General features: G+C 38.2%; 1 protein-coding gene and 1 long non-coding RNA gene across 4 annotated transcripts in view; one reads left to right on the top strand and one right to left on the bottom strand.

Annotated features, from left to right (window-relative positions):
• Positions 1-12,263: 12,263 nt before the first annotated feature.
• SCG5 (secretogranin V) overlaps positions 12,264-25,962 on the bottom strand; it is a 28,337-nt gene continuing 14,638 nt past the window's right edge. For all 3 annotated transcript variants that reach the window (XM_066552493.1, XM_066552492.1, XM_066552491.1), the window contains 3 exons: positions 23,615-23,727; positions 18,917-18,970; positions 12,264-15,292 (listed from right to left, as the gene is read on the bottom strand). In XM_066552493.1, the coding sequence (XP_066408590.1) occupies positions 15,197-15,292; positions 18,917-18,970; positions 23,615-23,727 (263 nt within the window). In that variant the 3' untranslated portion in view covers positions 12,264-15,196. The remainder of the gene's footprint in view (positions 15,293-18,916; positions 18,971-23,614; positions 23,728-25,962) is intronic.
• On the top strand, positions 12,864-16,846 carry LOC136558177 (uncharacterized). Its single transcript, XR_010783843.1, has 2 exons — positions 12,864-15,660; positions 15,757-16,846. It is a non-coding gene; the product is annotated as an uncharacterized lncRNA (long non-coding RNA).

The following is a 25,962-nucleotide window of genomic DNA, read 5'->3' on the forward strand; positions in this document are numbered from 1 at the left end:
CAGCGAAGCCTGCACTTCCTCCAGTGCTAGCCGGCCCCCGTCCTCCAAGCGCTCCAGTGCCGGTGTCTTGCGGGGCTACCCACAGGCTTTACCGGCAGGAGCAGCCTCTGAGCCACGGGCTGACTTTTGGGCTTGCTAACTAAACGGAGACGTTTGTCAGCTGCCGCCTCCAGCTGCGGGCATCACGCCGCAGAAAAAGCGCTGGGCAAAGCTCTGCCACGGACACGAGCGCTGCAGGTGGTGCCGATAGGTCTGGGCTCTCCTGGCTGCTGGGCACGAGTTACTGCCCGTCAATCAAACCAGCCCTTCTCTGTCACCAGCAGTCAGCTGCCGCCTTGGACCTCAGACAGGCCCGGATCTCACCTAAGAGGTAGTTTTACTTGCAGAAGGGGAAGACGAATTAAAATGAAAGGATTTGCTACATTAGGGGTGCCAGAGCTAGGCAAGATGCCAGCTTTCTGACTTTCACAGTACTTAGCGGTAGCTTGCTCTTTGCTGGCACCGAGACTTGGCTTCTCTTAGAGCCTGAGTGCTTAGCAAGGTAGTAAATCAGGCCCGTTACAATAATTCACACACACTTAGCGACAACTTGTTAAAAAAAAACATCACTTCACAGGGCAAGTCACCATAGCGCAGTGGTAGGTGGCAGCATGAGAGAGAAAATGAGATGGTGTGCAGGAGCCAACTGAAATCCAAAGACCATGAAGAGGGGAAGGATTACTGGCAAGGAATTACAGCAAATGACATCTATATGGGTAGAAGGAGAGGCCTAGAGAATTTGTATTATTTTGTTTGTTTGGGTTTTTTTAACTCATAAAAGTGCTATTGTTTGTATTTTATTTTATTTGTTTTTAAGTAATTGGTGTCCCTCCTTCATGATTCCAAAGAAAAGGTTACCAGTCCCACCTCTCAGTATGCTGAGAGTTTGTGCTCTTTTCCATTTCCTCCTGTGGAGCAGTTGAATTGAAGGGGTCTATGCAGTCTCTTCTGCTCTGTGTCTCTCACGCTGCTCCACGCTGCCCCTGCCCAGGGCCGCAGCCCAGGCACAGCAGCGCTGCTGCAGGAGGAGCTTTCTGCTCTTTGATCTGAGCTCCTCTTGGTGCCCACGATGGCACTGCTGCAGGCAAGCTGCCTCTCTGCTGTTTATTTCTGGTTTGTCATTTACATGCCACTCTGGCATTGCCTTTCCTAGGTGTCATTTCTGGGCAGCAATTGCAGTGCAGGTATGTCCACTTAATACCCTACTGCATTCAGGGATCTAGCCAGAGTTGGTGATCTGGAGTAGCTCTCACTCTGACTTAAAGCACACTAGGAAACACTTTAGGAAGCAGGTCCTGATATAGAAGTTGTGTTCCCTCCTCAAAATCCATCTTCCTTTTCTTGCAGCTGAATATCCTATACCATATCTTCTCATCTGGTTTTTTCCTCTTAGCATAATCTGCAGTGTTCCAAGTATGCTCTAGCACCTTGGATCAAGCAAGACAAGTGTTCAGATTTCTTTGACAGTTGGAAAGTAGAATTGTTTCTGCAAGTATTTGCTCGCTCATTCACAAAAATACAAAAAATAAATTTGGGTACCAAAAAGATAAATAATTGCAGCTGCATCTGGACTGAATGAAAGTAGAAATTTTTTAATTTTTTTTTTTAAGAATGTTAAAAAAATGTTATGTCTCTTTATTTGTTTGAGATTGAGGGAGGCAGGGGGAAATACGTCTTTTCCCCTCATCATTCTTTCAGGTATCCGGAATAATTTCCAGCTTGGAAGAGTTCCTTATTTCTGCTGGAATCCTTAACAAAACATTCCGTGGGTTTGCTCCAAAGCTTCAGCTGTGCTGGTTAGATCCCAACCAAAGACTGGTTAAAAAAGCACCCAGTGCTGAAAGGGAAATACTTCTTCCTACTACCATACTCAGACTTGAATTCTGTCAATTCTCATCAGGGCTTCTAATTGGAGCTGGAATACTCATGGGGAAATGTTGTTTAATTATTTAGTATTAAAGAGGCCTATGGAAATGTGCATGTTTTTGTGGTATAGGTATAGATTTGGGATGAAGAGCTTTAATGTCATTGGATGGTAGTGGTGTGTACTGTGAACCTGACAACTACAACTACCTGCTTGCTCTTGTTTTGCTTGGCTTCTTTTCTTTTGTTTCCTCTCTCATTTCTTCCTGGTATTCACCATGTGAGTTGTTCTTTGTTTCAATGGAACAGTAAGAATTGTGTAAGCTTAAAGGAAGTGCTGTACTTAATTCTTGCAGAGAAAAATGTTATTGGGCTGAGCTCCTGTGTGCTACTGCTAACTTTGAGTGCTACTCAAAGTATCCTCGCTGCCAGGACAGTTGGCACCTTATTAAAAGCCTTTGCAGAGAAGCCAAAACTCACAGGGGCCAGAGCCTCTTCTTGAATAAATTGGAATAGCTTTTAATGACTCAGGGAGATGTAAGTGACCTATGAGAGCTGAGATCCTGGCCCTAATACACCTAGCAAGCCAGTATCTCTCAGAGAAAGGAGCTTGGTTTGTCTCACCAACACAGCAGTAACTTTTCTAGCTGAGCTGTAATGAGTCTAGAACAAGCACTGACTCAGCTCTTGCTGAGTTACTGGTGGTCTACACTGCTGTCTTCCTGACTTGATGAATGAGATCAGCAGTGTCTCAGAAGTGATTCATGACCTGGGGCCAAAGCAAGATATTGGTAGTGTGTGTTGTGTGGGCCCCTTGTGGAAGTGTCCATCCTTACATTCCTGCTGAGGTGTGTGAGCTTCTCTGCTATATATGGGAAGAACACTCCTTGTTTAGTCATAGAAAAGAACTGACACTCAAAGAATCCAGTTTCCTGTGGATTTTAGACCTATCCAAAAGTAATGGATAAAAACCTTCATCGTAAACCAGCAAGTAAAATGGGGGTTTTTGCTTGCTATTTCAAACCTAAGCAGGCAAACAATAAGAGGTGAGGGAAAGAGATGTGCATGTTGGTTTCAAGATGGTATACTAACATAGCAGGCCTGGTATTCTTGTGCAGGTACTCTCCTGTTTATTCCATTGCAGATGATTATATGAAAAAATGCGCTAATTTAAGTAGCATTGTGCTTCATATCAAGCCTTACAAAGTAGTAACAGAAAAAAGCTGAGGTTATTCTGAGTTGAGTTAAATTTCTCTTAAAATGTAATGGAAAATCAAGTTTAAAGCTGTGCTTCACGTTGGCAAGATTCTGTTTAATTAAGGAATTTTAATCTCTCTCTTATTTGAGTTTTAATGTCTGTGTGATGGAGATTGGAAAATATTGTACTTACTGAAAAAGCAGTATTTTATATTTTTGTTGACAGAACATCAACTTTTTAATATACAGATTTCCATCAGCTGAATGTGAGAAAATTAATTAGGGAAAAGTGCTTATTTTCTTATTTTGAGGCTGGATTTTTTTTTTTTTGAAAATGAAGTATTTCAGGGTTTTTTACATTCAAAATATTGCTTGATCTAAGAATAATTTGAAAATCCTCATAAATAGGACATTAGAAGTCAAATGAATAAATGAGTTCAAGAGAAAATCTTTAAGCATCTAAGTAATTCAAAAGTCTTGGGTTCTGCTCTGAAAAGTATGATGTCCATTGAAAATGTTTCTTGTTTGGCATATACTGCATCTAGAGTCAGGTTGTGGGCTTGTAATGATGTCCACACCTAGGAGCCATGGTCACCCACCAGCATTCCACTCAGCTATGTGATGCAGACAGAGAACAAAAAATATGTTTTCTGGCCTCAAAACACCTACATGCATAATGCAATCCATATGTGACTATTTTTCAAAAGCTATTGAGAAAAGCCTGTTTTATTAGGATGAAGTTTGATTGCTGAACAAATATAAACTTTTATGCCAAATGAAGAAATATCATATGTCAAGCTAAACTTTTTAAACTCTTTTTCACAATTTTTTGTGTTGCAATTACATCTTATGTACAATTGCATCTTATGTACTTAATGACTATAAAAGAATTTGCCAAGAAAATGAAAGTCATAAAATCCCTCTGTCCTCGTGCATTTGCTTTTCTTTTTCTTTTGTCTCCTGAAGCTGTAGGAGGTGTTTGCTGACATGCTTTGCTTTCAGGGCACTTCTGGAGCAAGATGATGCGAGAAGTGACTCAGCTAAGCAAACTGAGTTTGTATGAAGATCCGAAGCCCTTACAGCATGAAGCTCTAACTGGGAATTATGAAAAGAGGCATTAAGGAGCTCAATGTGCTATTTACATACATATTTCAATATATGACAGCTATGAAATATAATTATGCTGCAAAACTGAAAAACTCCTTTCCTGAACCTTACTGCATCCCAACATCTCAGACAGATTTCATACACTTTTAAGACACAAACAGATATCTCATACATAGTTCGGGCAAAATAGTCCCTTTTACTTTTTTCTTGCTGTGATGCAGGGCAGCCTGCTGTGTGACCACCTGTGTTCCAGGGTGTTACCTGTGGGGGATGCTGTACAACACAGTGGAGCACAGAGTGTCACTCTGGAGGGTAAGGTAGCTGGTGGGGAGACAAGAGATCTGTCTAGGCTTTTTTTCTGACTCTGCCACTTATGTCTGTAGTGAAACAAAAGAAGAGTAAGAGACAGGAAAGCTATTTTATTATGTAAGGAGATTTGCAAGGCGTTTATTTTAGTTTGTTTTGTTGTGGGTTGGTTTGCTTTTGGTTTTTTATTCCATTGCCCTCAATTTCAAAATTGAAATCTTATCTGTTCTTTTTGCTTTTCCTGGCAATAGCCATGTAAAAACAGAATACCAGAAAAAAAAAAATGTAGCTTTGCAGGAATGAAAGAGCTGAAGCTTTTTTTTTTGTCTGATTTTTGTTTGAGACAACAACTTAGAATTTCTGCATTTTCTAGCTGAAATCCAGTGTCACAAAAAAAAAGCTGCCATATTTCAGGAAGGAAAGAACACTGTTTAACAGTTGTACTGCTGCAGCATCAGTTGCTGCACTTCTCAGAGAGAATACTAATGGAGGTGGGAAAAAACAAAACTCTTCCTCACTGCCATTTTTATTTAGATAGTCTCTCTGTCAAGAACAGGTATGAGGGACCTTCATCCTTTACTTTATTTCAATCACACCAATTTTCTCTTGACTCCATTTCCCCACCTATAAAACTGCAGTAGGGAACAGAGTTTTCAAAGGAATAATTTTAGCCTAAGTCCTTAGAGCTGATTGGGTACCAAACTTGTGAAATAAGCAATTTATAAGAGGAGTTGAAAGCTCAACATAATCTGGAAATATGAAACATACCTTTTTTAACTTTCACATGCTTTGTGTCAATGTGCTTGAATACATTCATTTTGAAATTTCTAAATGCTTTTAATAGGGAAGAAGGCCGTTTAACTTCTCTAATTCTCCCCAATAAAAAAAAGGATATTTCCAGTGAATATGCCAAGTTTTCACTGTCGTAGAGAAAAAAAAGTTTAAAGGCAGACAAAGAATTGTTTAACCAGTTGCCTTTTCCGAAAAGAATTGCTGGTTGACTTATATCATATTTTTCCTATATACATAAATGCAAACTGATAATTAAGTGCTTTGGTAAGAAAGGTGGATTTGTGCACATCATTTTTTTTGCTGAAATTAGATTCGGACCTGAACCCTGCAGGGGCTTGCCAGGTGCTTGACTTTGTTTTCAGTGGAACTATTCAGAGTGTATTATGTGAAGCACACACAACAATCCAAGAGACTTCAGTCAGGTGAGCCTTGCTAAAAGAAATGATTTATATATAGCGCTTTCCTCTGTTAAAGAACTTTCTAGTTATGGTGCATATTAAAATGCTAAACTTTATGGACTTCAGGATTAGAAATACAATAATAACAACACACAAAAATAGTCTATTTTTTAATCTGTATGGTTACCAAAAATTTACTCTTTCAAAAATTGCCAAAAAAAAAAATCACTTCTGGGAAACTACACACATGAGCCTAAGGCCAAATCTTTTTTTTTCTATTTCCAACAACTGCTCTGTTTTGCTTCTTCTGTTTCCTTGTCAGAAGGATCCTGTTTAGCTTGTTGGCTAAGGGCAGTTGGGTATTTATTCATTGATCTCTCATTTCTTGCATTATCTTGAATTCTAATTAGAGTTTTTTTGAGTCCTATTACTTAACTCTCCAAACATAGCTCCAGCAGACATCACTCTTCCTTTCTGTAGAGCTGTTCAGAGCCATGAAGGAGCTGTCATCTTACATTCTGGGACTGACCACACTGCCCAGCAGTTCTCTACTAGCTGCTTTCATTGGCAGTTTGATTGAATGTGATTGTTTCTCCCCCTCACAACATGTGATTCAAAGTGCCTGAAAAAGTGTTAAGTCACTTGATGTTCGGAGAGATTCTGTAAATAGGACTGGGAGCAGTACTCTAGGTGTTTGTAATTAATCAGGCTCCAAACACTTGGAGCTTTTGGATGCACTTATAAAAAGTCTAAAAAATGTAAACAGTTTTCTTTCCCCTCCCCAGGAAGTCTTAATGCACTAAAGACGTAAGCGAAGAAGTGAAATTGCCAGGGATCAAATCAATTACACTTCACATCAGACTGTGGCACGGCTTTTTGGTTCTCAACCAGATGGAACTAGACTTCTTGTGAAGGAGGTATTATTATTTCTTGTCAGGGTTTCAGAGTGAACGTAGGAATTCACAGTAAAAGAAATTGCCTTTTTTGTTTTTTGTTTTTTTTTTAATATACTAGAACACTTAGAGGAAAGACTCCTTGGGAGCTGATGTCTCTAAAAGTTTTCAGACACACTAAAAAAGAATCATCTTAGCCATTTCTTATTCTTCTGATGTGAAAAAAGAGAGAACATAAATGAACAGGATATTCTCCTGTGCTGCAAGGCAAAGAAGAAACCCTAATTATTAATATAGTAAGTTCTTGGATTCAGAGTTTATGGGTTCTTTTGGCTGTGCCTTTCTTATAGGCTGAAGTTTTTACATTAAGAAAGCTGTGATGTAAAAACTTATAAGAGACAAAGTACAGTGGTTTTTATCTTGATGCATTTAGCAATTGAGATAAATCCAGATGAGGGCATAGGCTATCTGGAGGCAGAAAGCATTTTTTTATCCTGTGGAGATCAGACAGCTTGTTTAGAAAGCCTCTGTGGATTAGGAGGGGAGGTGACTGCTGTAATCAGGTGTAACAAACCCACCTTTCCAGGTGAAAAAACCCCCCACCATAACCAAATGTGATTTGTTTGTTCCTAATTTAGAGAAGTACTTTGTAAAGCCAAGTACTTCTATGGCTTAGTCTTTGCAATCAAATTATTTGTTTGATTTGGAGTTCAGATCCCTCTTGCTTTGAGTACACTGCCACCAGCTTATGTAAAAGCTTTGAAAAACCCTTCAGTACTTGGACATGCACATTTTAATAGGGCAAATTCCACCTGAAACCACCTTGAAGAGAATTAGTCATGCTGGTGTGGATAAAAAGATTGTGCCTTAACTTAAGTGCTGAAAATGCTTATAATATGGCATGTCTTCCTGTAATGAGATGTCATGTTAGGAACACTAACAGGGTCTTGTGGGCTCACTGGAGGTCTTGGTCAGCAAATCCTATACATTACAATGATTGCAAGATTAAATTTGTCACTGGAATGCTAGTAGTGAGTAAGGAAGTGGAGTTTTTAAATGCTTCCTTTTCAACAGATGTAAAATGATCTAAAGATACTTTTGAAGTTACTAGAATAAAGAATGCACAGTCCAGCAAATGAACTCTTGTTAGTTTCCAAGTCTTGCTAAATGTAACATTCTTCAAGAATTTGGGTAGCAGCTAAATACATCTTTCCTGAAGAAAATAAACAATACATAAAAAGTGAGTGAAAGGAGGCTGGTGGTGTTTTAGGAATCAGAAAAGAGAAGGTGTCTGTCTACTCACTGGAGGTGTTTAAACCAGCACCTCCAGAGGTGCAGCCTCTTAGCCATGAGAGCCTGTTTGTGTGAGACCTGAACCTCCCCTGCTGAAACTGTTCAACAATTCAGAAAACAATTAAATCAAGACAAGTAGCCAAAATTAGCCATCTACTCAGGAGGGTGGGGATCTATTCAGGAGGGTGAGGGTGGGTTATTGGCTTGGTTTTGTCATCTCTCAGACTACTCTTGTATTTTTTTCAGGTGTCTGCCTAGCTACCCAAACACTCCTTGAGGATTAGCTAAAACCCAGTTACCCTGTCCTTCCTTGTGTTCAGCCTGTCATTGAACCACTAGGGTGACAAATCTGTGTTCATTCTTGATTGCCTTCTCTGGTGTCATTAGAGCTTTGATTCTTTTGCCATAACTCTTACAGACACTTTTCAGTTTTTTTTAATTAAACTGTCTATGTCTGCTGTGGTATTTCGTGCAATGCCTGGTCCTGTAGACATGTGTGAGATGAGCAGTTGCCAGGCTTGCTCCCTCAGGGAATGTAGGGGAAGAATTGCCAAGTCTGTGGATTCAGGCTGGGTTTAGGACTGAGATAGGTGTAGAGCTGTGCAGGTTCACTGAGTCTCAGACAGTCCTAGGCATGTATAGGAGTTCAGGCACCTGAGGTACATGATTACAGGAAAGCATAGCTGTGCATAGGCTTTAGCTGCCTGAGGAATCAGGAAAGAAAAGCAGGGTGTGAGGAGCATGTGCTTGGGCTTTGGTATTTGCATTGGACACAAGTCCAGCTGTGGCCACTTAGGCCTTTACTGCAGCCAGCACTTCTTTGCAACTGTTCACCCATCTTTTAATTGGAAATTATTCTCAGTTTTGTAAACCTCCAGCTCAAGAACCTCCAGATGCACAACAGAATAGACACAAAGTGGTTTTTACAAGCAGCTGATATTTTAGGATAGTTTTATGAGGGCCTTATCGTCAACTTTGTGGATAGTTCTTGTTCTTTTAAAGGCTTAAATGTTGCTGCTGAGAATGTAAAAACACAGCAGGAAATAGTCAATGTGGTTAGAAATTAGAAATAATCTCAGCTACTAATTAATGTATTTTTAACTGAAAGAAATGTGTATCGTTATGGCACATATTGCTTGCCTGCTGGATAACTTCGTACTCAAGACACTACCTGAAAAGGAGCCTTCCAAGACACCACAACTTCAGAGCAGTAGCCACCAGAAAGGCTGCAGCAAAGCTGGAGGCACTGTGGGATTAGCAGGATGAAGCTATAAAGAATCAAAAGCAGGACATACTTTTCTTTTTTACCTGTGCACACACATACATTAGCCAGGCATGCAGAGTCCTGTGTCAGCGCAGTCATGGGGTTTGGGAATTCAGCCAATAGCCAGGGTCTGTGCATGAGCTGCAACAGCCATGCTTATCTGGTAGAACATTGACTTTTAAAGAATTTACTTAAATTATTCTTTTTTAAAAAAAAATTGATCAATGGTTTATGCAGCATTAAAAATAGGTTTCTTCAAGTGCCTTAACACAGCTTTTAAGTCCATAGATCTTACAGCCATTGCACCACTCATTGGAATCAAAGTTTTGCAATTCTCTTAGTCACTGTTTGCACCATTAAGAAAGGAAAAAATAACCAATGATGAATTATGAGTGCTTCTCTGGATGGACTAACCTGCTCTTTCATTAGACTGTTTTGTCCATTTAGAAATGGACACTTTTAGAGAACTTTGGGGCATTAGAATATAGATATGGCACTGAAATAACTGCTAGAGTTTGGGGTTTTTTTGTGTTTCTCAGAATAAAGAATTAGTTAAAAGATGTCTGAATTCAGTGTCAAAGCCATATGCACCTTTTGTGATCTACCAAATATGCCCAGATCCAAAAATCACTGTCATCTGTGATGGAGATCTTCAGTGCTTCCCAGGAAAGTAACACTGTCATACGGTGGTTAGGCTCAGAACAAAGATCTGGAGTAAAAGGAGTCAGTGTTTATACATTTAATGGTCTCTAGCTGAATTACACTGGTTAGGGAAGGAGACAAAGTTTGAGACTAGTAACAAGAAGCACATTACTTTTTTTCTGTGCTTCCTCCTTTGCCTCACTCAGTTTACCATGAAATTCAGCCACTGACTCACACCACTGTTTTTCTTGGAGAACAGAGTAGGATGAAGAAACAGTGATTAAATATAAAAGACAACCATGCATTGAATTAGGAGCTGCATTCTGTGTGTTTTGGTAACAGGGGAAAATGAAAAAGAGGTGATTCAGGTCTACCTAATCTTTAAAGTCTGAAACTATTCTCAATTCCTACCATGTCTACCTCTGCCCCACATACAAATACAGACCTCATTAATAAAATGGGATTTTTTAAAGCTCTTTAAGTTCCATTTGTTAATGCTACTGCCATGACACTCATATTTAATGTTTGTTTTATGCTCCCATGTGTTGAACACATGGTTAGCAGCTCTCCCAACCATCAGGACTCATGTAATCTCAGCAAAGCAGTCATCATCATAAATAAAGCAAACATGACAACTGAAACTACATGTTTCCTTCTCATGGTAAACTAGGATGGTAAACTGGAGCTCAATGCCATTCTTCACCCAACAGCAAAATGCTTGAGCATGGTAGACCTAGACCATCAGTGTACTTGGAAAATAGTTCATTTGACCTTTTCATTTCTTGTATTTGAAAATCTTGGCTTAGTTCCCAGTCTTATAGTAGTCAGCTGCATTGGTGACTGATGGGGATCTTCATGATGGCAATTCCACATCCTTTGCCTACAATTGTTTTCAGTTTTTATTTAGTTTGCATGTAAGCAGATCACTGTCAGTGGCTGAGCCCTTCAAGGGAACTTGTTCTTTGCTCATGGTTGGAATCTGCCATTGACCCTAGGCATGACAAACTGACAGACATTTTAAGGGACACAGTAACTATTTTAAAAGCATACTTCTTCTTTGAGATAATTCCTGAATATGATTATTTTTAAAGAGTATTGAAGGTAATTGCATGCCTTTAAACAAAAATGAATTTTTAAGTGTATGCATATGTATTCATATGGCAGTGGAGTCAACGTTTTCTGTTGGGTTTTTGTTGTTGCTGTCTTCTCTTTAGGGCATATCTCATTGACATCCTCTTTGTATCAAGCATAGCAGAAATATAATTCAATCTAATTGTCAGTTCCGTTAACCTGAAATGTTGGATTCAGGTGTCTCAAAATTGGAGATAATGTCCTCTCCCTGAAAGCCTTGATAGCTTCTGGCATAGATGGAGAGGGGCCTTAAATCCTAGAAATAGTGACACTTGGCTAACAAAATAGTGAACATACTCATCTCCTTTGTGGATCATGTGGAACTGTCCTTTCCTTGGACATTTTAAATTTTCATGGGATTGTGGTAGCATCCTCTGAATCTCTCTACCTTGCCCTTCTCTTTCCATAAATCTGGGTGTGCGACTTCAGAAAACTGAAAAGTTGTCTTTAAGGTCTCTGTCCTACAGATCCAGGCACTGTCTATTTGCATAAAAAAAATTAATTGCATAAAAATTGTATCACATTATAAGTTGAGGTGAGAACTGGTTTAGTGCGCTTACCAGCAAACAGGCCAGAAGATTCCAAGTTTGTTTTGGGTTAATGTTGTTATAGGCTTTTTCCAAAAAATTTAAATGTTCAAAAATTAGTTTTTTGTACACCATGAAAATGAAAACAAAGCCTTTTCAACACTTCCATAGAGCTACTCTTTAGAGCCTGATTTGAAGGCAAGTCTCCTCTTCATCGTGAAAAAGCTGCTGTCTGCTTCCCCAACTACAGACATTTGGAAACAAAGGGGCTTAAGTGTTACTCTGTTGACAACAAAGCCAAAAACCTAAAGGAATTGGTAGTCATCTTTCTCCCTGTGCCCTTCCTCAGTTTAAGAGATAAGATGGGCTTCATCACATTTTGATAAAATAAGCTTCAGGTCAGCTTTAAATGCAGTCCTGGAAGTGACTCTCAGAACTCTGATATCAGAGAAGTAGTACCCAGCTTCTTTGGATTGCCCCTGAGCTGCTGCAGAGATAGCAGCATGGTTTTGTTGCATTTGGTGAATGCAAATGTGCCAGTAATTAGAAGTATATAATGATTTCCCCACCTTAACAATTCACTAAGCATATTTATATTACTTTTTTCTGTGGGTTAACATCATTATATTCTTTAGTAATGAGTTTATTATCAGACTGTATTGTTTTGAAAAGTGTATTAATGTGTGTGTGTGTGTATGCACATGTGCCCCCAGAGTAAGTTTTGTGTCACAAATCAAATATTCTAATCAGTTACACAGTGCTTTTTTTAAACTAGAGTAATGAATATTTCTTTACCAGACAAAATCAAATGTTTCAGGGCAATACATTTTATTTTGTATAGCTTCCTTCTAGCACATTGTGTCTCTAATGCATTAGAGGCAATTAACACACTTGCAAATTTTAAAATACTCTAAAAGGTTTTAATTTGATGAAAATTCTAAACAACAGTATCAATATACATGCTCCTTAATTCACATGCATCATAAAGGTAAAAGGGCAATTACACCTGTGCAGCTATTTACATTCTTGTAAATATTGGTTTGGTGAACTCTGAGTGAGGTGGGATAGTTGATATCTTTGTTCATTGATTCTGAAAGACCAGCACTGTGATTATTCTGTTTAAAAAACTACATACGGATGTTTGGACTCTTATTGGAACAGTAGGAGGGACAAGGATTTTTGCTTATGTTTTTTTGTTTGGTTTTTTTTTTAATCAATATGGGACTAGCCAGTCCCAGTACCAAAAGACAGCTCTGCCATGAAGCTGAAATTAGAGTAATGAAATTCATTATCATGGTGCAATAGCTATATTTTATTAAAATTTCACAATAGTACTTCTGAGTCTTCCTGGTGATGCACTCAAGCTGCCTGATGAACTCAGCAGACAGCTGCTCACCACCACACACTTGACTTGCTCCAGCAGACAGTTCCTGTAAGACACATCGTTTTGTGCAGGGTAAACATTTTTACTTTGTTCTTTGCTTGTGTTTAAGGACAAAAGCAGGTTTGAATTGTGATTTTTTTTCTTTGCCTGCACTGTGCAGGTCTGTCATACACAGGAGGGCAGCTTCTTTTGGTGGCGTGCAGGCAGCCTGCCCGGTATCCCTGCTCTGGCCAGTCTGCACTGCTGGATTTCACATTCCCACACAGGGTTGGAGTGACCTCGAGTGCTTCACAAAATTACATGTGGGATTATTGATACTCTTAAGCAAGCAATGCTTCTTTGCCCTTCCCTTTTCAAGCTCCCTATTTACTGTACACACTTCCTTTTATTATGCACTTGTCCTTAAAAAGAGCTTAAAAATGAAATAAATTGCCATCATGGTTGTTTCATTTTTGTGATTCAAATGGATTTTACTGGAGCTATAAGGACAGAATGTAACTCAGATTGTTTCAGAAGTATCGATGGAACAGTCAAGGATGTGAAGAAACACCAATTTCTTAGGAATGGCAGTCTGGCCTCCAAATGCCTGGAAGCCTTGTAGCTCCACCAGTGGCTGGAATGACCATTTCACACACTCTGGGCCACTGAGCATCAGTAAGATTTGATGTCAGATTTAGGCCATTATACATATAGACTCTTTGTTGGTTTTGGATCCATCTTTGTAGATTTGCAGCTTTCAATACCTGTTGAAGACTGAGCAGGAGTGCAGGTAAAAAGAGTAAGCTCCAGATGCAGAGAATACAAGTTCTGTCACAGGGACAGCTGGATTGCTCCCATCCTGTTCCAGCCACTGGAAGCCAAAGGAGCTCTGTGACTCATCGAAATTCCTCATGCTTGTGTCTTGTGTGAGTATAAACCCCACTTTATGACATACTTTTCATTTTTCTCTTCAAGATTTTTTTTAAAAAGGAAATATGATGAAAGACATGATAGTCCATTCCAAAATTTTGCAATCTACCCATATTTGGCTCGAAAGGCCCAGTTCTCTAAATATATAATTTATTACAAATAACTAAGGGGTGGGACAAAAAAAGCAAATGCCAACAACAGTAATACCTGAGCCATCTTGTTAACTTTAATTTTATATAGCTAGGAACCTTAATTTCTTGTTTGGTTTTTTTTCTTTTTTCTAAGAGGTCATCATTATTTCCCTGTTATCTTTCTATAGGATGGGAAAGGAAACTACTTTTTTTTTCCTCACCATTTCCCTCATATTATTTGTAATATCAGCTGTAAACTAATGCTATTTTCCCTAATTCCAGTGCTCCATTCACATGGCTTGAAATAGTCAGGTGTGTTCTCATCTTTCAGAAAGGGAGAACTCTGGAATATAAAGTTCTTCAATCTCCTAGGGGCAAGAAGGCAATTTAAGCTTCCCAGAACAAATTCAAGGGCAATGATAGCTACAAGTGGTATTAGAGTAGCATATTTTTTCAGAAGATCAACTGTAATGACCTTCATATCCTGGATTTAGATTCAGAGGTTGTTGACACAACCTTATTAACACAGACAAATGTCTCCATCTTTACTTATAATTTAACAACAGTGTAATGCACAAATGCTGCAGTTACTAAGACAAAGAACAGCAGGGGAGATTAATTTTCACATAACAGTTCCATTGATAAGGAAGGAAGATGTTCAAGTGTTCAGCAAAGCTGTGGGCATGGAATGATTAAAACTAACAGAAAAATAGTTCAGTGGATACAGTCAAAAAGCAGTTCTTTAATTCTTAAATTTGCACAGCAATAACAGAGACAAACGAGCCTCTGAAATATTTTGGAAAATGTCACTTTGCAAACCTTGTAGATTGCTTAAATGTTTATTAAAATGGACCAAAAGCCAAAATTCCCTGCGTAAAATAAATACTTTGTCTTTGCTAAGTAACAATATTTGTGAACAAAACATAAAACTATAATTTTCATGTGTCAAACATAGTAACATTTAAGATTAAATGTTGGAGTCAGACTTGGCATTATTTTTCATCTTCCTATTTACAAGTTTCTCATTAAGACCATTTACCTCACATTAGCTATCAAAAATGACTAACATTTTTAAAGTTTGCTCCATGACTAAAATAAAAACAACAGAAATATCCTTTTACCATAACTTAACAAAAAGCAGAACCATACTTTTATCATCTAGGAGAACATGCTGTTATAAATACAGCTGGTTTTAATCTACAATTATATAAATAATAAGCATGCTGCCATTCACAAGGATTTTAATAGATTATTATGTATAAGCAATATAATGATCTAGAGGAGGATGGCATGAGTTTTTATCTTTCATTTTTATTGTACTTATTTAGGACTTTTGTCTTCATCTGAAAATTGTGGAACAGACTTCTTTGCTACAACATTATCCAGTCGCTGTCCTTGCAGATAGGGGTTCACACTCTGAAAAAGTTCAAAAATATTTAAACTTATTAGAAACAGGGAAACAGATAAAAGGTAACTAGGATTAGTGAACATATTTATGTATTTCATCTGTCAGATATTTACAGACGTGGGGAAAAATTGCTCTGCCAGGGATTAAATCTAAAAGTCACCAGTGTTTTGTTTCTATTTTTTTTTTTTTGCGCAAGAATTTAATTCAATCCACTGAAAGGAATACAAGTGAAGGAGGCCTTTCAGGAATATAGAAGAATCTCAATTAAACACTGCCTTTTTGCTCCACTCCTCCTTTCCTCAGCTCAGCAGAGACACACCAGCAGCTCTAACTCCCTAATTCTTGAGGCAGGACAGAACTTGTTGGAGAAGTACAGGTAAGCTTTAGCTTGAATCATCAGCCCCTGATGGCCATTGTGCTGGGACACAAATTAGAGACCACGATTCCAGTTTGACCAAAGCCTCTTGTTCAGCCTGTCTCCTCTCCAGGAAACCCTCGTTGCTTCCTCTCTTGATGCTGAGATAAAAAGCTGCTGGCAAAGAAGCAGAGCCAAACAGGGTTTTGGCATAGAAAATGGCTCTCATAGCACTGCCAGAAGAAGGGAATGCTGAAAGAAGATTCCTGGAGAGGGCTGAACTTCACTTTGCACCATGCAAGCAGCACAATGTGAGGCTGAAGATGAACAGATCCTGTCTCAAAACTGCTTGGAGATCGCAGATGGAGTAACATAGAAATGCTTGAATTTTATCTATACCAATGGAGTAAAATGTATTTACTGTATTTGCAAAGTGACAAGCAGTTCACTGGAGCTTCAGTATTAAGTATCATTTACACCCGCCTTCTGGCTTGTTACAGTGTCAGTGTAAGCAAAATTCAAGTGTATATTGTCTTCTTCACACAGATACAGGCAAAAATTCTAGCATGAAGGCTTTTTGATGCTAATAAAAACTGTTTGCCTAAGGACAAACTTCAGAGGAATGAAAATTTTCCAGTATCTCCTGATTCTTGTCAGGCTGTGTGTCACAGAAATTACTTTTCTTGAGACATTTCTGTGCTTCTTTCACCAAAACTTAGGAATTAAAAAAAAAAAAAAAAAAAGCATTCATAATGGGCATGAAATATTTATTTTCAGCTATCTGAAGTATTTGTCAAATCTCTGGAAAACATTTGGGGTTTATCTATCTTCAATTTAGGCCCTTGTGGATGCTATCATTAATACTTAGTCATAGCACAGAGGAGCCCTTTTGCTTTACTTCTCTTAGGTTTGGGTGTTTTGCCTGCTGCAAGTGAAAACAGAAAAATATTAAGAACCAGAAATGAACGTGGAAAAATCTTTGAAAATAAACTAACTCCAATGCTTTAAATTGTTAGAAATAAGACATATGTAAATGATTTGTTTGTGTTTGTTTAAAGAAGTTCTGTTTAATGTTAATTTAGTGAAATTCAACCATTGCATAAACTTCTAAGAATTATTTGAAGATTCCTAGGAAGATTAATTGGTCTTTTTTTTTTGGAATGGTACTTGCTTGCTACTTTTTGAAATAAAGTTGAAGAGAATGAGACTACATAAAATTTTGAATCCTTCTTAACCAACAAAAGAAAACACAAAATACAATGCAAAATACTTTGGCTGATTTGACTAAAATATGTTTAATCCCATGCAGCTGTGCAGAATTGAAAGTAACACAAACTCCCGAGCACCTTTGTACACAGCTCTGAGCCCACAGCAACTCAGTGATCACAGAAATGGTCCTGACACTTCTGGACAGGGCTGTCTGCAAGCACAGACATTTAAAAAAGGGGAGAGCTGCTGGTTAAAATTAGATGTCACTGCAAACCTCCTTGTCTTGCAGTGGAAGTGCTGCAGAGAGATGAGCACAGCAGCACGTGGTGAACACTGATATGTGTATGCATGCTTGCACGTGTGCCTGTAGAGGCACACAGAAATACATGAATATGCACACATGCTCAGAAGATGTGGTTTTCTAGACTCCAGTGGTGCCTCTGTGACTATTTCACTACAGCCCTGGATAGACACAGCAGGGTTACTACACACACTGTTACACAGGACTTGTTTTAACCTCAGACGGGGACATTCAAAATCAATTTGTTGCCAGATCCCAAAACTGTGTCTGTGCAGAAAGGCAGGGAGGGGTGGCAGGGAGCACAAAAGGCAGGAGGGGAATCCAGGGGACTTCTTGATTTCTAGAAAAACACACTCCCCTACTGATAGTTCTAGGTTACTCTTCTGCTGATAAAGTGGAGATTCTGAATTGTGCATTAAATCATTAGAAATTATTACAGTATTACCCTAAAATAATTTAAATTATATTGATTCTATTAAATTCTAATGAATTTAGCATTAAGTGACATGTAGGTGCTAGGAAAATCAGTCTGATTATTTAATAAGTCTGTAAAGCAATTCACCTTCAAAATTCTGGGCAACCCCTGGCCATGTAGCTGCCAAGTGTCTCCAGCTAGTACTTCTTTTGTATCAAACTGTGTCAGTCAGCTCACAGAAAGAAAATGTTCTTTTTTTCTTTTTTTCCCCTCATGTATATGTTGCATGAATTCTACTTTAACATGCTGTTCTAGCTATTAATAAATATTCTGCTGAATTATTTCCAGAGTAAATTCTACTTAAAAATTAAAGTCAGGTGACTACCTTTTTTTACTTTTCAACTAAAAAACTCAAAAATCAAATGTAAGCATGAAGCAAGTACTAAGCTCAGGTCAGATCATTAACTTATGGTTGAAGTGCCAGCTGCCAGTGATGTCTGAATCAGGAAAAAAATCAACTCATCTTCTCCCTTTCTAGCAGACACTTAAAATTTGAGAGTTACAAAATAAATAAATCATCTTCGCTTATGCTCGTTATTTTAAACTATATTTACTTCATTTACAATATAAACTGTGCTGTCATATTTTGAAAAGCTACTTTCTGGCAGAGAGCTAGACTTTTTCTTTTTGCAAAAATAATACACAGCAGCAAAGCTGAAGATGTCGACTCTTACTGAATGTGATTTTTTTGTTAATTAAAGAAAGGCTGACGCTACCAAAAAAGAGAGAGTATGAGGCAGACTGTGCAGAATCTCTCTGTGTGGGTTGCCTTCCTTGTTACAGGAGCAGAACAGTGAGAACCTTTTCATCTTTGTCTTTCAAGCAAGTGGGACACAGTGATAGGAGTTTCATCTGGGGTAGATCAGATAAAGAACCACCTCTAGTGTTATTTACACCCAAAAATATATTCACACACATAGATAGCGGTAATTAAATTTACTAATATTTTTAGTAGGAATTTTCAAATTCTGAGATTATTTTAGAGATCTTTAAATAATTTTAAATGGTTTTAAGCAAATAGAATCAATTTTAAAAGACAGACAATACAAGGTTTTATAATGTTCTACACTTGAGTGTATCTTCTGAAAGCAAGAGTCTGTTTTGAGGAATAAGGCTTGTGCCCAGTGTACAGTCCTTAAGCTAGCAATAGCAGTTTATCACAGGGAGTTCCTGACACATAATCTAAAGTATAATACAAATGCATTAGACTATCTCTTCATTTCAACAATATGGTTTTAATTTTTATTAGGTCTCTAGATTATATAGGGGCTATGAAATATTCAGATAGTTACCCTCTTTCTTCTTTTTGGACCGCCATTGATTTTCTCAAAGAGTAAATTCTTGCTCTGAAAAGGAAAAAAAAACCAACACAGCCATCAAATCCATTACACTCTTCTTTTAAAATACTACTTCTGCTATTAAATACTATCAAGTCTAGAGGAGTGTGTAGTTTTATGGGAGAAATAAACCACAAATAAATATCTGTGTATTCCTACTGAGAATCACAGTTCGTCAGGAGCAGTCACAGCCTTACCAACAATTTAAAAGCCAGTAATTTTCCACTATGTTATGCCCCATGTTCAGGCAATAAGGGCTTCAAGTATGTGCTGTACAGTCTGGATGTTCCCTATCATGTGATACATGGTATAATTTTTTTTTTTTTTTTTTTTTTAAGAAAAGGCAGAAGGAAAAAGAAAAATAAGAATGTGAAGGAGAAGAAGCAGGAGTCCTGCCTCTGGTATATCTTTATATACATTTGAGGTGACACAAGAACAGGAGCAAAAAAATTTGCTTTACAAGGGATTTTCTAATTCCTTTTAAAAACAAAATAGGCGTCATTCCTACTGTTTTGTTGTCTTTGCTTATTCCCTTCCAGATATCAACACTTCCCAGTGCAAAGTTCTGCTGAAAGGAGTTCAGCGCCAACTCTTCCTTTGTTTAAGTAGTGCCCTCAATAAAGCTTCTAAAAACCATTTGGTCTATAACATTTTTAATGGCAAACCTTTTAAAAACTGCCAGAAACATCTTGGCAGAAGAGAAAGTTATGATGATGAGAAAAGAAAATGAAAAAAAAACCAACACAAAAAACCCCCTCTGACCATAGTTTACATAAGTGCATCCACATATTGTTGTATTTCTTATAAGTAGTGAATTCTAATAAAGTCTGGAATAACACACACATGTTCAACACATTTTGTTTCAATTCTGTGTTATGAAGAAAACCAAAACCAAACCCTAACCTGAAAATGGAAGGAGAGAAGAATTACATGTATAAAAGCAGAAGACTATATAAACAAGGCCATTAATTCTGCTATAAACAACTGACCTAACATTGATTATATAAATAGAAAGTGTAATTCTAGCACGAGACAAATTCACCAAACACGTCTAACTCTCTCTGCAGCCTTGATATGAGAAAAAACAAACATTTTCAAGTGTTACAATGAAATCTGCCAAAATTGTCTGTTTTGTACTTCTTGTGTTCATTAAACCTCAAATTCACAAAGCCTATCTCTTATCCAACCTCAGTTATTTTGTCTGAGCTGTTCCAAAAGGGAACAGAGATGAAGTTGGCCAAGGGGAACATTCTTGGCTAGTCATTTATGCAGGCTCACTTCAGGAAAACTTAAATTTAACATTTTAAGGAAACTCAAGGATGCATGAATTATTCTCCTTAGGAAACAAAGCACCATCAAAGCTTCTCTGTCTAAAGTATTTGACCTTGTACTTTCATGAGAGGAAAATGGGTGTTTCTGAAATAAAAATGATTTCATGGACTACTGGAGCTAGCATTTCCATCATTCTGAAAAAATTCTTACAATTGAACTATCCCTGCTCAAGGAAACCATATTTTGTTTAGTCTGTTTGAGAAAATGTTTTAAGACCCTAAGTACTGCTGTAGCATTATGTGGAGTACAAAGCAAATATGGTTGTGGAGCATGAGTTAAGAACATACTTGTATGATAATAGCAATCCTGAAAGTATGTTCCACTGCGTAATGGCCTGACCTCATCAGCCACCAAAATCTGCCATGAAGTGTTCATCCTTCACTGAGAGGTTGTTAAGGATGAAGGCACAGAGTTTTCTTCAGTTAAAGATACACCTCATGTAGAGACATGCTGCACGTGGTTTTCTACTTTTCCCTCACTCCTGGAGCTTCCTTTGTATCCTCTTGGCTACTTGGATTAGAGTACTACGGGCTGGGATTTGGGTGGAAAAAATCAGAAGTAAAAATGCTTTAAATCAACAAAATATGTAAGAGGTTTTTACATTTGATTGTAAATTGTATAGTGTAAATTATCTTTGTGCAAGTGTTTCTGGATGCCAACAACACTTCTTCAAACCATCCAAAGAGCCAAGATGCAAGAAAGGTACACTCAGAAAGTGTGTATGTCCTATAAGGAAAAGTCTGAACTGGGGGAAAAAACTCTGAAATCTTAGAAACTACAGTTGTACACAAGGATAGAAAACTCCAAAAGTCACTCAACCTATTATTTCCACTGTCCCCTCTGTGTTTTCCCCATATGAGGAGAGGGGAGGAGAGTATAACCCATGGATCTCACTCTATAAATAGAGTCTGTTCTTGAGACTTCTCACTGGCCAGCATATTGATATATGGGGAGCTATCCCAAAGACAGAAAAATTCTTCCCCTTTCTTCCCACTCCTAACCCTGTATATATTTATTATGATTTATATATTTGTATCTGCAGATGTATTAGCAGTGTTTACATGTAATATTTAGCACCATGTACTTTGCTGCATGAGACAGCTTCTAGACTGGCTTGACCCTTATAAAATGTGTGTTATTCACAGGATACTGCAGAGGTCCCACAGCTCTGCAAGCATGACAGTGTGTCACCAAAACAACCCAACCAACCTGTTTCTGTCCCAGTAGGACAAACAGGTCCTTTTTTTATGACCTGCTAATGGAATCTGGGTTTTTCTGTGGTTACACTAAGGAATGCATGTTGGTTCACTGGAAGCTGTAACACTTCTTCAAGCACACAGTGGTAGGAAAAGGCTGGGGAGAGGCTCCCCCAAGAGCTGGGAGCACATGCCAGCCTCCATGGGCCCAGCAGACACTGGCTGCAGGAGCTGCAGCTGGTGATGACAGCCTGGTGCCCACTCAGCTGGCAAGAGCTGCTGGAAACACAGTCTGTGAGCACACAACCATCACTGCCCCTGGCCCTAGGCTCTTCAACAGGAGAAGCAGGAACAAACTGTGTGGGCAGAGGGAATTTTAGGCGCTGGGGGAGGGTGAGGATGCACAGCTACCCAGTAGGCAGCCCACAGCCAGCTGTGTTGGTCATTTACAACTTATTGCAGACAACAGTGAGTGCCCTAAAAGATCTGATCTACTTCAGTTCTGCTTTATAAGCAAACACCTAATTCTTGGAGTGTTTACTTGATTTTTCCAGAGAATTAAAAATAAAAACTGCAGCCACAAAAAGATACCACTGTATTTATATTTTTACCATTTGGTAATATGGAATTAGGAGATGATCAGGGTTGTTCTCCTGGATCTCAGCAGAATATTTGCTCATGCACATGACCAGCTGTTTCATTGCTAATTTAAAAGATCTGGACTTGGCTAAGCTGCGGCTAAATATGATTACTGTTTAGTACCCAGAAGTGTTTTAATCCATACATGAGCAGCTTTTTCTCCTGAATTAGTAGTGATGGATGGAGATACAAAAAAGCCCAGGATTCGCTAATGATTTACTATCATTTATTAAGTATATGTGTTGCTGATGACAACATAGTATGTATGCTTGATTCTGAAATATTGCTATAGGCCAAAGATTTACAGAAGTGCCTTTTTAGTCTTCAGAATGGTATTATGAAAGTAAAGTACTCATGAATAATAAGAAAACTAACAGTCTTATCTGGCATAAATAAGAACGCTCACCATCTGGTGTTTTTGAAATGAAAACCTTTGATGGTAATTACGTAGAATGCAACAAGTTTCCAAAATTTGGATTTTTGGCATGATTCTCTCCAGAAATTTAACACTCACATAAGTAATTAAGACTATAAATCTTATACTGGTTTGATTATGAAGATGAATCATTGTCTCAAAATTACAGCAGGAGAAGAGACTGCCAAACATGTCCATTTATCGATGTATGCTTACAGAGCACTGGTTTAGTGCAATCTTAAGTGAAGTGTTATAACAATGTAAAATGAGATTTCATTATTTGCTCTACAAGCCTAAATTATGATCATTGTTATTGTTTTCCTGGCGCCTGAAAATGGATTTGGGATTGGACATTTTAACTGATGTAATCCAAGATTAAGTGGTAGAGCTTTCTTTGGAGCCTCTAGCCTGCAGAAATAGTCTAGCTGCAGTTATTAAAGTCCATGTATGCTCAGAGCAAGATTCTTGCCCTTAGTGTAGCTCACTGTGTTTATTACACGTGATGTGTCAAATAGGTGTTCAATATAATACAGTGCATAATCTGACTAGAGGAAGAAGCAGCATCAAATCCTCCAAAATCCTTAAGGTGAGGAGGATTTCTTAAGGCAAATTGTCATCCTAGATTTTTTAAGCTGTTTTAACCTGCTGAACTCCATCTATCTGTATTTTCTTTCTATTTCTTATATATGTAGCTGAACAGTGCATAGTCACTGAACGTGGATATTCTTTCAGATTAAGGCCATTTTATATTTTGAAATCTTAAAATCTGCACTAATTTTGGCTGCATGTTCACTGTAGTTTGAAATGTAGATTTTTGCACTTATCAAGCTGTCATGCTTTGGGACAGGTAATAGAACAAGGATTTCTGCTTTCTGTTTTTCTGGGGTGTTTATCAATCACAAACACTATTTCTGTTTTTCAGGCCAAGTTCACCTTTTTTGAGAAGTTTCCCTCAGGGTGATAACTTCCAGCATTAAGGACAATATCATCCTCATGGTTTCATAGTGTCCCACACAGCAGACAATATCCAGTTTCACATGCAACAAAAATAAGCAAGAAGCACGTACTCACCCACTTGCCCCTGTTGGGATAGTCATGCTCTGGATCAAAAAGGTGTTGGTGCAGTTGGTATTCCCTGCTGAACTCTGCTGTGTCTGGGGTGTTTTCTAGACACCCATCATCAACTGCAAAAGAAAGCACGGAGTGCTCAGTAGCTTTGAAACACACAACCTGTGCCACATTAGTCAGCAAACTTCTTAAATGCAATCATGCAATTAAAAAAACATAAAGAACTGGATGACTGGAAAACACCAGTTTTTTTTCTTTTGAAACAAATTTTTCAGAATGTATTTATTTTTAAAAAAATCCTCACAACTTAATGAAAACTGAAGGAGTTTATTTTCCAAGCTCTTTCCCTCCTTTATGTTTTTCTTTTTATTATTGCACTTGGTTTTAACTAGAATTGCATCCTGTTCTGATTCAGAAGAGATATTCTTTTCCCTTTTAAATGCTCACAAATTATTTTAGAAATTGGTAAGGCAATACTTTTGAAGGTCATGGTAAAAGAGTGCTGTGAGCAAAGACAGAATTTCTTTCAGTGAGTAGCTAGCTCTTCCTGGAGCTCCGTTTCTGGTTTGCTACTTTGTTCAAACTGGCTGAAAATCATTTCTGCATCATAAGACCTCATAAAAATGCTATGTAGGAGAAGTTTTATGATGAGAACATTTCTGTAGATTGGTAACTAATCTAATTGGTCCAGAAACCTCCTATAACCATAATGGATGGTTTTGTGGGCAGTGTCACATCAAGATAATATCCTTATAAAAATCAACTTGGGGTCTTTTTACCAAAGTAAGTCATCTTTAGCTGACACAAAGGTTCAGTATCTTGAGGCCAGAGTAGCTTTTTGGATAGAGTCTGCTCCTGGAGCTCCCACTGCTTAGCCAGCATGGGGAGCTTGCAGTCCAAGTTCCTCTCAGACATACCCAAGGAGATCCTACCAGCCAGGGCATGATGCTGGGCATTCAAACAGCTGCAGCTGCCAGAACACAGGAACTCCAGAGCACACACCTGTGGACTTTCCCTTCTGTCCTTGTGTGTCATCATGTAAAAAGATCTGCAGATAGATTGTCTTTTTCCCTCAGATGTGGGTAAAGCCTTGACTTAAGACTGAGTTGATTCAATGACCTGAGGAGGTTATTCTGAGTTCAACAGATCCAGCTTTCTCTCTTTTCTCATTGGGACTTGCCAATAGAAAACAGGGGAAAACTCTTCATACTGGCTAAGTAACTCAGAAACTATTAAAGCATTTAGAAATAATTTCAGTCTCATCAGGGGCAAGGTTATATCAAGAGAGAAACAGGTAACAACAGAAGTGTGGTAGACCTCAGAGCATTTGTATCTTTTGGTAGAAAACAGAAAGGGCAGCTGGACACATGGGTGTCCTCTATGACTGCTAATCCAAAAGTCTTCCACTCATCTGCTCCAGGCTTATGTATTCCTGCTGTGGAATGTGCATATGTAGACAGTAACTGGAAAAATTGTTTTCCATTAAGCAAATCCACAGACCTGATTGAGGAAGGCCTCTGGTAATTTGTATGCATAATACAGTCACCACTTGAATTCCATTTAAGGCTCTGAAAAACATTTTACTCTTATCCTAGCAGATACTATCTTCACTCATAGCATACCTATGACAGAGCCATTTATCTGAGCAGGCAGCACTTCCCTGAAAATTCCCCCCTGTTCAGATCTGACTGTATTAGCTTAGCTAACAACTTTTATTTCACCTAAGACAAAAAAATTGAAGGGATTTTCAAAGGCATTTCCCTGGATGCCATGTCTTTAATTTATGTATCTAATCATGAACAGAAGTCTAATGGGCAAGCACGGAAGATAGAAAGTCCATGTGTGTGCTTGTGTGTGTATGAGAAAATCTAAACCCATCATTTGCAACTTGTCAGACAACAGCTATAGTGAACAAATTGGAAGATGAGGTATTATTCCAGAAGAGATGAAGGCATCATCACCAAATGGGCTGTAATAGGAAACAGTAAGGGAGGACTATTTGAAATTTTGTCAAATTTTTGAATGAAATGCAAAAACACTTCACAGTGAAAAAAACTTTTATAACAAATATTATTTTCTTATTAATTCTTAGATAGCTAGAACATTTTAAATAAGAATACTGACAACTGTTCTGCATAATCCAAAAAATATAAAAGAAGACTAAGCAGAAAACATTTTGAAAGGATGTCTTAGCTGATAAATAAAAAATCAGAGTTCACATTCCCAGCTCCAGGTCCCAAGGCAGCCAATGGGTGTTTTACTACTGCTTTCAGTCCTGGAAGCCATTCCTTGGCTCAAGTAAGAGGAAGGAGACCCATTCTCCCAGGGTATGTGTACAGCATGCACACGCA

Source organism: Molothrus aeneus, chromosome 6, assembly GCF_037042795.1.
Source record: "Molothrus aeneus isolate 106 chromosome 6, BPBGC_Maene_1.0, whole genome shotgun sequence".
Lineage (NCBI taxonomy): Eukaryota > Metazoa > Chordata > Aves > Passeriformes > Icteridae > Molothrus > Molothrus aeneus.